We start from the raw sequence: 12,935 nt of genomic DNA, 5'->3' as shown, positions 1-12,935 counted from the left end.
AATGATAAATAAGCTTTCTCCTTGAACAGCTGTGGAACTGTCTGCTGCTGATGTTCTCCAGAACATCCTCTCCCAGGAGTGATGAGATTTTGGAATCTGCAGAAGATGTGTGGGCACTCTTGGCCCCCATTATTGCTGCCTCAAACCGAGTATAACAGAAAAACTGGTTCTTTCGTAATGGATCTGGAGAGCTGTACCGTCCTGTTCAAGTTCATACTCCACTCTTGACCCTCTTCAAGACTGTTATCACAAGTTACATTCAACAGAGAGATTATTTTTTTTCAGGTAGACGATAATGAACTATTTCCTTCAGGATTCAAAGGAAAATATTTTTATGCCCCTTCTTCCTGATTTGAAGGAAAAAAAAACAAAAAACGACTTGTGTGGGATCACAGAGACTTCTCCAAGTAATTGGTTGCTGTAATACTTTCCCCAGATCATTTAGCTTGATCTAGTACCGTCAACTTATTAAAATCTTCTGTGAATCTGTGCGTACAACAGACATGAAACTTAATTGTATTGTATAAAAGACATCTGCTGACAGTTTTCAGTATTCCTATTTACTACCTGAAGATCGCAAGACTTCTCACAGATATTACTTAAACTATTTGTTGTTTTTGGAGACAAACCCAACACGAAGCCAGGCTCGGTGTAAAGACCATCAAAGTGATTGCGTTAGAATATTTGTGATGTTAACAAGCCACATCCACTGGAAGGCATAAGGGTTCATTTAGCCTCACTGTAAGCTGACTCAACAGCAGGCTTCACCAGAGTCCCAGTTGCTGAAATTTCTAGAGCATCTGCATCGATAATAACATCAAGATTAGCAAATCATGTAGAGAAAACAACTACAAACTCCATTCAGATGATCTCACAGCACTCCACTGCTCTTGAGACCCATCTGTCCAGAAGCGTTAGGAGAAAAAAAGACATCTCTTATTCTGCATCAACAATGATTCTTCATAGTGCCGCACACATCTGCCTTAAAGCCCCCCATCCCTCCTGGTGGTTCAGAGCCAATCATCTGGCCTTGCTGGGAACTCGGAGACTGTCCCAAACTGTAAATTCCCATGACTGCAGTGTGAGGGTGTCTGAGGACTGCACCAAGTCCCTTGTACTTGCTACTAGAGCATGTATTCTGCGCTCCCATGTGGAGAGGGTATCTCAGCACACACCTTATTAAAAAAAGTCACAGCCTCTGTAAAATAATTAAGTTCTTTCTACAGTTAAAACAGTCAGTAGTGCCTTATACTTGCATGATCAAGTCAGTTTTGATAGCTGTTCCCACCACAAAAGTAGTTATGCTTTTGTTTAAACAGAAGAGGAGCACAGAATGGAAAAATTGGCATATGATAGACTGAAATCCTGCAGGGGTTTTAATTTTCACATACTCTTAAACTCATGGAGCCTAATGAGCTTAACATTTTGGCCAGTTGCACAATTTGGAAATTTCAACAGTGAATGGTTTTTGGACAGAAGAAAAATGTTCTCACAAATATGAAGAGTGAACAGATGTTACTATTGGTGCTTCCAACGCCTACTGACAGAAAACATCTGTGTTGAACTTCCTGAATTTTAGGATCTTGAGAACACTCCCACACACCACCGAAAGCCATTTGAAAGCAATTGGGCTGGAGGATCAGCTTTCGGGTCTATGACTGAATGTTCTAGCGCAAGCAGGTGCTGGTTGTTGTCTTGTCTTGAGGAGCCCAGCTAGCCAAGCAGCAGCCTTACAGCTATCCAACCCACTGTCTTATGCAAGTTTTTAGGATTTTGTGTGGAGTGTGACTTTAAAAAAGTTATAAAAGGCAGTTGATCTTAATAGTATGATGGTAATAAAATGAATGGAATGAATGGAAAGATTGAAACAAAGAGTTTGGTGTAGATGCTAGCAGATTAGGACAATTGCACTGCATCATATGGTGCCCTGGAAAGCATCTGGCTTTTTTAATCCTGTCAAAACCCATGTTGAATGAACAGAATTTTCTTCTGTTTGGAAAACATGCTCCGTGTGCTAAAAACATGTGAGACATTCACCATCCCTCAAAATGCTCAGTCAAACATTTAATAGGTGCCATGACCAAAATCTGCCCTTTTACATAAGCATGAGACAGCAACTGTCACGGAGTAGCTGGGAGTTCCCTGGTTCCTCCTGCTCCACACCCATCATTTTGAGGTTCATCTGGTTGTAAGAGCAAATTTGGCAAGGTGGTTTTCCTCTCTGGTGAATTTTTGGTTGGCTATCAAACTAACCTTCTCCAATTAATTAAATGGTAATGAATGTTTTGCAACAATAAATCAATGTCATTTTAGTGTTCTGTAAAACATCATGAGCTCATGATCTCAACTTTAAGTTCATTCAAAGTAACATTTCTAAGTTATTTTAGTTAACTCTTTCTTAAAAACAGTATTTAGTTGGAACTTAGAGGGACAATATTTACGCATCAATAGAAGTAAATTTTTTGTGTCTTAGGTTGGTACTTTCGATTTAACCAACATAAAATGCGTAGCTCCATTAATCGCACTTCTACTGTCACGCTAACCCAAAACACCCGTCCAGGTTACAGTGTCAGGCCAGCCCCTCTGCTAGCTCTGCAGGTTTCTAAAATCTGAAGATTTCCCCATGATCCCCTTACGTCCTTCCAGAGGCCCATACTAGAATTTCAGCAGAGCCCAATGTAGGCAGAAATTTTGTTATGCCTTGAATAAAGATGATAGAAACTGATCTAAGAAGCTATATAGAAGTGCTGGTATATATGTGGCTCCTAGCAGCCTAAAAGAAACATGTATCTGAGTAGCCAAAAAGGAAGCAAGGTAGGGGACAGATGATGTACTTGGAATAAATGGATATGCTTTTGAGCACACGGCATTATCATCTGATCACTTTTTTATGCTGAAACATTTCTTACTTCCATTTATACTTGCATTTATATCTAGCTCCTTTTTCATGCAGCATAATTTTCATGCACAAGTTTATTTGAGTCTTAATCCTAACTGCTAAATCCACAGTTCCAGGACTTGATCTTTTGGGGTATTGCCACCTTGTGCAGTTTAAAAAGCAGTAATGTGGAGGTCAGCATTTGAGCAAGTTCCTTTTATAGACAGTTGAGAAAAATGGGCACTTTCAGGATGCATTCGTTTCACCTAGTTTGAATGTCTGCATTAGGATATATTATGGCATAAGATGTAATCCTCCCCGATAGGGGCTTTGGATGACTACACTGCATGTAGATAAATGTCTACATCTGTTCAATAAATGCAACCCTTAAAAAAATGGTACCTTTCAAGCCATTACAAGTTTTATCACATAATTCAGTAAAGTGTGCTCACCAGATAGTGTATTTCCTACCATATGTCTTAATTCTGATTACAAATTTTCAAACCAGTAAATAATCAAGAATTAAGCCAGGATGTGAATTTATAGCCTGGCAACCACTGCTCTACCTTTAGCATGTGCATACACGTTGACCCTACTACAGCTTACTTCTCAGTGGCGGAGGATAAGGTACTTCATATTTAACAGACAGTAAGAACGTGAATGCAGGCAGGCTCCAGAAACATCTGATGTGTTGCAAACTCAAACACTAGCTCACTTACCACCTCATCATTTGTGTGTGCAGCCAAACTTCGTCAGAGATGCTGCTTTGAACTTTCAGAGCTATCCTCTCACTGAGTCTGCAAACAAAACCACCCTTCCCCTCTGCCCACCGCTTCCTTCCCACATCTTCTCCTTCTTCCTCTTGTCCTTTCCTCAACACAATAAACTTTTGAAGACTTAGCATGGAAATCCTTGTGAGGTTTTGTCTAGACTTGCCCTTTCTGATGTTTATCTCGAGAGACTGTTGCCATGGTCCAGGTATCATTCTTTCTACAGCAGCTCTGCAAAGCGCAGAAAACGCTTCTGACATATACACCTATGTATTTTGTGACATGAAGAAACTTTTAACTGGTTCTTTTGAGTGTTTGACCTACATTCATAGAATCATAGAATCATAGAATCATAGAATGGTTTAGGTTGGAAGGGACCTTAAAAATCATTTAGCTCCAACTCCGCTGCCATGGGCAGAGACACCTTCCACTACACCAGGTTGCTCAAAGCCTTGTCTAACCTGGCCTTGAACACTTCCAGGTGTGGGGCCTCCACAACTGCCCTGGGCAACCTGTTCCAGTGCCTCAACCACCCTCATTGTCAAAATTTTTTTCCTAATATCTATTCTAAATCTCTCCTCTTCCAGTTTAAAGCCATTACGCCTCGTCCTATCATTACATGCCCTAGTAAAAAGTCTCTCTCCAGTCTTCTTGTAGGTGCCCTTCAGATACTGGAAGCCCACTATAAGGTTTCCCTGGAGCCTTCTCTTCTCCAAGCTGAATAACCCCAACTCTCTTAGCCTGTCCTCATAGGAGAGGTGCTCCAGCCCTCTGATCATCTTTGTGGCCCTCCTCTGGACCCAATCCAACAGGTCCACATCCTTCTTATGTTGGGGACTCCAGAGGTGGATGCAATATTCCAGGTGGGAACTCACCAGAGCAGAGTAGAGAGGAAGAATCACGTGCCTTGACCTGCTGGCCACACTTATTTTGATGCAGCCCAGGATACGGTTGGCCTTCTGGGCTGCAAGCACACATTGCCAGCTCATGTTGAATTTCTCATCAACCAATACCCCCAAGTCCTTCTCCTCAGGGCTGCTCTCAATCCATTCTCCGCCCAGCCTATATTTGTGCATGGGATTGCCCCGGCCCACATGCAGGACCTTGCACTTGGCCTTGTTGAACTTCATGAGGTTTGCACAGGCCCACCTCTCAAGCCTATCTAAGTTCCTCTGGATGGCATCCCTCCCCTCCAGCGTGTCGACTGCTCCACACAGCTTGGTGTCGTCGGCAAACTTGCTGAGGGTGCTCTCCATCCCAACATCCATGTAACCAACAAAGATGTTAAACAGTACCAGCCCCTGAGGAACACCACTTGTCACTGCTTGCCAATTGGACCCATTGACCACAACTCTTTGAGAGCGACCATCCAGCCGGTTCCTCATCCATTGAGTGGTCCATTGGTCAAATCCATGTGTCTCCAATTTAGAGACCAGGATGTCATGCGAAATGGTGTCAAATGCATTGCATTTGCATGGTTAGATTACATCTGTTGATCTCCCCTTATGCACCAATGTAAATATAAAATATTCTAGCATGTATTTTCTTTTACACATGTTTTATCTTCTTGGGTGACATAGCAACTTTCTGAAAGATCACAAATTAGATCAAACCGTGGGAACAGAAAGCAGTACAAAATTATTTCATTTACTGACCACTGAAAAGGGCTGTGGCTTCTGGTAAAGAGAACGCTTTCATAGTTCTTTTTTTTATGAAGATTTAATGTTTATTCCTTCCTTAATAAAATAAAAAAAAAAGAAAACCCAACCCTTCTGCAAGCTGAATCACTGCTTTGGAATTAATGTCATTTGGTCACTGCTGTCCTGAGAGAAAATGTCGCACGTCCAGACAATGTAGTTGAAAGAGCAGCAAATTGTTACCATGCCACTAGGCTGAACTAGCCCCATTTTTTAGTTATTTTTAACTTAAAGTGAATTTTTTAATTTTTTTGTTTGCTTTTTGATATAAATAAAAAAGCTTTTTAACAAATGAGACGGAAGGGTTTTTTTCTGAGAAAATGAGCTGGAATGTGAAATTCAGCTAAATAACCTTCTCTGAAGTAGCAAAAGATAAATTAAAAATAGAAATAACCATTAGCTATGTACTTTTTTTTGTTTCGAAGCCTGCTGACTCTTTCAGTGCTACTCTGTGTTTAAGAATTGAGTATCACACAGCTTAAGACACATGAGAAAGGTTTGCTTCATTTGCTTATCAATAGTCAAGTTAGGTCACAGAAGTCCATCACTTCTTAACACTGGTAACCATGTGATGGCAGAAGCTAATGCCAGCCCTAGAGTAAAATACAGATTCAGAACACAAATTTGACAAGATGCAGGCCTGTGACATTAAATGTAAATTTAGAAATCCACTGGGGAAATAAAATAATAAGTTTTTCTCGTTCCTCTTAGAAGATCAAGTCCTATTGCACGAGGGAAGGCATGCTGCTTGGTTGCCTGATGAATTTCATCCCATTTCATTTGCACTTTCCCAGTTACCTCACCACCAGTCATTTTGCAGGAAACCTTCTGCTTTTGTTGCCTTAGACTTCACACAAAGGTGTTTTGACACTACCTGAACTCCTTATCGGATTTCCTGAAGGTTATAACATGCTCTGGAAAGGTGGTGCACCTGCGGTGGTCAGGGCTGCATGCAGCAGCAATGGCTGGTGCCATCTAGTGAGGAGGTTCTGAATGCTCACTGCAAATTGAGATGGATCATCTGTGTTTTAGAAGATAGTTGTTATTACAGTCCTGAAGACACAGAAATAAAGTGATATGCTAATATGTTTAACAACCAAGTCTGCACAAATATCTGGATTTTTTCTCCCAGATAATCTTTTCAGTGGCTGGCATTAGCTATGTTTTGCCCTATGTATTTATGTTTTCTACCATTCCACGGATTGCTTTGACCTAGTTTTCCCAGGTGGTATTGCAAAGATGTTTAAGTCTTGCTAAAACAGTCTCTGAGTTGCTGAGGTGGATGGAACCATTCAAACTACATTATCAATGTACAGCATAATGATGTATGGTGTAGAAATGTACTAGTGTCTTCTGCATCACAGTAGACGTTGTGCTCATCGGTGACTGAAGTTGTACCCAGCAAAGCTTTGAAAGAGAGGTATTTTAAACTTGGTTCATTCCAGTAACTACCAAGAAGCGTGAGTAAACAAAAATTTCATTAGTAAAGCTGGCAGGAAAGGAAGACTATGCGTGTATCCCTGCCATGGAGAGATTATGCAAAAATAACCAATTAAGACCCAAAGGGTCTTAAACTTGTTTTGGAATTGGTTCTGTAAATAGTCAGAGGGCATTGTGCGATGAGCTGTCTGGAGATCTGTCCATACTGGGCAGCCTGGGGCCACCAGAAGCAGTCACCAACTCAAAATGAACTGGTTGAGCTACGGCAGCAGGATGTTCCATTTGGTCTCTGTCTCTCAGCCCAAAGCCGTGCAACCCCATAGCTGAAGTATTTCTAGCACAGCGTGCACTGCATGGGGCTGAACCCTTCCCCTACGTACTCCCCTCTGATATGTTCCATCCATAAACTCCTGGATTTATGCTCCAAGAGAAATACAAGGTGATGTGCCCATCCCAGTCTGACTCAGTGTGCCGCAGCAGGGTTCTTGAAGTTGTTCCTTGTAGTTGTTGTTGGGTTTGGGTTTTTTAGGGGGTGGGGGGAGGAGCACTAAGGTTGTACATTTTTCAGTTGGGCTGAACAATTGCTTTACTATGCTTACCTCCATGGACGATGCCCCATCCCTGGAAACATTCGAGGCCAGGGTGGACGGGGCTCTGAGCAACCCGATCTAGTTGCAGATGTCCCTGCTTATAGCAGGGGGAATTGGACTAGATGACCTTTAAATGTCCCTTCCAACCCAAATTATTCTATGATTCTGTGCCTCAGAGAATCGCAAATTCCCTATGTTTATGCCCCATTATCCACATTTTGCCAGTATTACATTTAAAAACTTTTCTGTTTCTTTCCTGTGTGCCTGTGTGGATGCCTTTTTCTGGGTTAGCACTTTTAATTAGCTCAGAAGGTGCTCATTTTCCTTATAACTGATTTTATTCCCTGGTGAGCTGCTCTGTGTTCCGCTTGCTGGTCTTCCTGTAGTGGGACTGCATTTAGGTCCTTGCTGTCACATCCGTTCTGTTCTTACAAGGACCGTTTCAGGCTAAGCCCTCTTACAAAAAGTCCCAACTCCAGCTTGTCCGTCACAGTCAGGTCACCCTTCCCGCAGGAAGTGAACTTGTCCTTTCACCAATGACCTTTTTAAAATGTCAGGGAATTAACCTCCTTTCTTCTTGTCCACTTTGAAATAAATGATGGCCTACAAGGATCGTTTTCCTGTGGGGAATACTGAGTCATCACATTCCGTATACCAGAAGCAGTTGCAAAATGGAAGTCTGTAATGAGATGTGGAGAAATGGGCTCAATGACAGTGAAGCTCTGCAGTAATTCTGATTCTGTCTCCTCTTTATTGCAAATCAACAGTTTTCTCCTTTCTTCATATCTCCACGCTGGTAGGTGGATATCTCAGCACTTCATGATGGTGTTCTTGTATTTTAAAAACTTTGGAGCAGGTACTGTCATTTATTGTATCTTTGTTTGTATAGCACCTCAAACAATTTGTTGCTTTCAAAATTCGCTCATCCTCCTCTACTAGTTTTGTTTCCACACTGTAAATTTAGCAGTAAATTAGAAGGAGGAAAGGATTGCAACATGACATCTCTTTCATTTGACTGATCCTAAAAGAACTGGAAATTAAAGTTCAAGCTGCAAAACATGAACATTCAGTACAGATTTAAGAGTCTGTTCAGGATCTTCTTAAGTCCACTGGGACTTAATTGCAAAATGCAGCTACTAAATTCAATCACAACCCCGACAGCATTTTCTTTCATGCACGTCACTGGACAAGCGACAATGTATATACAACATTGCAAATATTTTCTGGGAAGATTTCCTCCAGGCTTCCTAAATTTGTGACCTTTGCTCCTCTCTGTAAATAGCTTTTGCACATGGCTGGGCTGGCCACATGAGTTGGGCGAGACCTCTTCCAGTCAGCTGAAGTCGCAGGAAGAGCAAAGCAGGGACTGCCTATTTAGGAGTGTATCGTGACTTTGGGAGCTTTGTAATTCATCTGAACGGTCATGGAAATTTTGTGTAAGAACAAAGAAAAACTTCTTGTTAGCCTTCAACCCACTTTCTCCTTTCCTCTTCCTGTGCTCCTCCGAGGTGCTGGCCATAGCATGCCAGGCACGCTTAGGTAAGCCTCTTAGCGCTGGCCTGTGAATCCATTGGTAGGTGACATGTGGTCATCATGCCATGCTGTGGATTTGGGAAGAATTCCAGTTCACCCCAGCTGTCTGCCAGAGAGCACCATGGGCCAGAGCACGTTTCTGCATGGCTTTATCATTTAAGGAAAGGGAGCAGCGGAGAAAGTACTTTATGAGTTGTCTAAAATATGAGAGATAAGGATAGCATGTTTCCTTAGGCTTGCCTGTTTTTTTCTTTTTTTTCTTTTTTTTTTCTTTTTTTGAAATTTAACCCAGACACAATTTCACAACTTTGGAGAATTTTCTGCGATTGCTGACCCTCCAGGAGCACAAGCAGAGCAGTACCATGTGTGGCATATTTCACACAAGGGAATTCAGGACTCTAATAATTGAGTCATGCTTTCTTTGACTAAACCTTTTAAATTGATTGTCTTGCTTAAATCTCCTCAATGACCTTTGCAAAAGAGAGAATGTTCTTAGGTCATTTGCTAATGAAAAAGGGACATACTTGTTCAACAAAAGAGCTAACATAAAGAAAGGAGAGTAAAAGCTGACAAGTCTGAGTTAACAAAGGTTAACAAAGTTAATTCAGTTAACAAACCAAGGTACTAATTGGCTGAAGCATTACACAAACATTGTCATGATATGAAGTACTTCTACAGCTCTGAATGTAGCCCGCTGCTAAACTGGTCCCAGAAGGACCAATTCTCTTGTCTGTATTGCAAATAATATTAATAATCCCTATTCCTCAGCAAACAAATGATCAGATAATTACCAGGAAAGCACAGAGAAGGGGTGCTGGCACTCAGCAAACAAATGATCAGATAATTACAGAGAAGGGGCGCTGGCGTTGCCCAGCTCTCTTCCTCATTTTCCATTCCTTGTTTACTTCTTCCTCCACACCAGATAAGAAAAAGGAACTGAAAGTAAGAGAGTGGTATTTGGTGTAGGAATTAGAGAGGTAACCATGTTCCATGTAATGCCACCTTTGAAATATTGCAGCTCTGCGTGGCCCCTGCAGAAAGATGGGCATGGATTTGACTATTCTGAACATAACCATCATTTTATCAGAAGGTACAATTAGACTATTTACACACGTTCTGCATGCAGCCTGCTGCCCACAAAGAGGGTGTAGATGGGCACGAAAGAGATGGTTTGCATATCTCAGGTGGATGAGTAGCTTTTGGAATTTATTTGACTTCTTTTGGTTTTCAGGTACTTCAAAAATTAACCAGCATTTTCAGTGTAAGAATCCATGTTTTCCTTTCTTGGTGGAAGTAACTGAAGCGTTTATTTTCAGATACTCTCAAAATTAAACTGAAACTGGAGCCAACTCAAATCTCTACAGTTCAATTAGAATAATTTTTATGGGTACTTTGCAGATGTATGAGATACATTTTCATCCTTTTTAAAGGTTCCTTTCAAGATTTGGGTGTATGGGGAAGAACAAACTAGCTGAAGTATTTAATTACATTTTAAGGCTTTATAGTTAGATAGAAATATTTTATATTGATATTTGCATAAGAATTGATACTGCTCTACAAAAAACAATGAAGAACACAGATGGTACACTTTTTAAAATGAATGAAATATCTACTATTTCCCTAGGCGGTTTCATGGTGTATGCTCATATGTACGCGCTCTTAATTTCTTTATACTTAATCTTTTAGCCATAGTGGGTAAGTAAAGTCAAGAAAAAGTGGCATCAAAAAAGACTTCTTTTCCTGATCTTGGAGCTCACACTGATGAATATTGATTCAGATTTAAATCATTATTCTAGTGCATCAGCAGGTAACTAAGAAAATTACACCTGCTGCGAATCTGTTTATACAAGGATCTGCACCTCCATGGGATAACCTTTAGAGATGCACTGATTTTTAAAAAACTGAAAACTACTGATGTGGAGAAAGATGAATCTGTAATAGCCAGCTGTGGCTGGCATAAGGAAGTGACCAGCCGCTTGTTCAGATACTTAAGCCTCCTGCCAACACGAATCATATTATATTTTATATGTATTCATATAACCTTTGTTACTTCTCAGTTTGTTAACTTGGAAAGACGTTGGCCTTCTAGCACCTAATAATCCACATGAGCAGGCTTGGGTTAGAAGTAGGGATGCTGTATAAAGTTGGGCTTGGTTGTAGGCAGAGGAGAGATTCTCTTTCATGCTGACAGCTCAAACACTTAAATCCATGGTGTCCTTTAGTAATGCTCCTAAACCATCAGTTTTGTCAAATTAATCATAACAGTATAGCCAAAGATCCATACTGTGAGAGATCCATCCTGGTGGCTTGTCCCGAGAAACTCCATGTAATTCATTCTTCATACTGGCTCATTCCTAGTCTTCTTCCAAGAAAAAAAATTGCACTGAGTTTTGTACTTTGTTTGGCTATGTCATCTTCTCAGTATGGACTCTTTTGATACAATACAACAGGATTTAAAATATAAAAACCTACCCCAACTGTTGTGACAGCCATTTTCCACTAAAGCAGCATGGAAAATTGATTATTTTTTTTAAATTAGAAGTAAGCTGTGTTTCAGTCATAGCGTTTGTTTCAGGTTTGCAATACTAAGACAACTGTAGCATAGATAAATGTTAATTATAGATAGATGGTTGACAATGAAGTTTTGAAAGTGTGTCACAAATAGGCCTATCCTTCAATATGAGAATAAAATAAAGTTTGCCTAAAATCAATAAGGCCTTGTTCAGTATCTTTACTACAACTTTCTGCATACAAAGAAATTAGGATATCTTCAGGTTCACTTCTTCAAGTCCCCACATTGCCCTCCTTCACTCCTCACACCTCAATGACATTAAATGAAGCTGAACTATTATCCTTCTTGGACAGGTATTCCATTCATCTTCTATCTCTTTCTTTCCAGGATGGGCAAGAGTGTAAGTACTTTATACTGAAACAAGATGTTATTTGTTTATCAGTTCATTTTGCGCCATTGAAGCATATTTCTCCAGAAAAGATTGCAGCCATTTACTATTAGTGTCATTAGTGCACTGTAGAGCATGGAAAACATATGGGCCTTCAGTGACACTACGTCTGGAACGGTTTTCAAATACTTTGGTTCACAGATCCAGACATACTGTCACAACCCATTACTTAAACCACCATTGTGTCATTTTAGAATGATTTTTTCTCCTGTTGAGCCTTGTGATGTTGGCAGTCAACAGGGGATTATTTTTAAACAACGTTTGAAGTGGCCCAAAGAGCTGAACCAGCGCTGGAAGGGAGGATGACAAGGGAGCCCTGCGTGCAACTCTTCAACCTGTGTGGATGCGTGCATGTCTAATCATTTTCAGGCTCCACTGCTAAATAGAAATATCATCCCCAAAGAGGCAGAAATTCCTGCTATTAAATATCAGACTCCATTTGTAAGAAATATGGCCACTAAGCAGATTTCAGTTAAACATATTTTACATGCTTGGAGTGTAATTGATGATGTTGTAGGTCAGTGAGAGTCACTCTTGGGAAGCCTTATTCCAAAGAAAACACTTTTTTTATAGAGTAGCCATGGATATTCAGGTAGTGAATATTGATTCGAGTGTTAATTTCCATGTATTGATTTTGTCACATGCAATGTGGTCACTATTGCTGGAGTTTCTCTGTGTGGTGTTTCCAGATGACATTCGTCAAAGAGTATGGCCTGCTGGAATGGAAGGAGATGCTGTGTTTATTATCTCCTCAATAGTTTCACTCCATTGCAGCAGTGATAACTAATCCGGCTTCGTGCGTCGCAACTGTTCCTAAATAAAGGCTTTCTTATTATTTTTATCAGGGCCAGCCGGGACTCCTTGGATCACAGGGGTTCACTGGACCACCAGGATTGATGGGAATCCCAGGAGTGCAAGGTCCCAAAGGTCACAAAGGTGAAAGAGGATATCCAGGAATAAGTGGACCCAAAGGAGAAGTGGTAACTTTTGAATATCAGATGTTTTAGCTAATGAGCAAAATACTGGGCAGAACATCATTTTAATTGTGCTGTTTCACTCTAGGGGCA

General features: G+C 40.7%; 1 protein-coding gene across 1 annotated transcript in view; it reads left to right on the top strand.

Moving 5' to 3' along the window:
* Positions 1–12,935, top strand: part of COL4A2 (collagen, type IV, alpha 2) — a 165,993-nt gene that overhangs the window by 102,105 nt on the left and 50,953 nt on the right. Inside the window, exon 6 of the mRNA XM_009892158.1 lies at positions 12,714–12,848. Within this exon, the coding sequence (XP_009890460.1) occupies positions 12,714–12,848 (135 nt within the window). The remainder of the gene's footprint in view (positions 1–12,713; positions 12,849–12,935) is intronic.

This window comes from Charadrius vociferus, unplaced genomic scaffold (genome assembly GCF_000708025.1).
Source record: "Charadrius vociferus isolate BGI_N301 unplaced genomic scaffold, ASM70802v2 scaffold218, whole genome shotgun sequence".
NCBI classification, from domain to species: domain Eukaryota; kingdom Metazoa; phylum Chordata; class Aves; order Charadriiformes; family Charadriidae; genus Charadrius; species Charadrius vociferus.
This window is presented reverse-complemented; position numbering and strand designations above follow the sequence as displayed.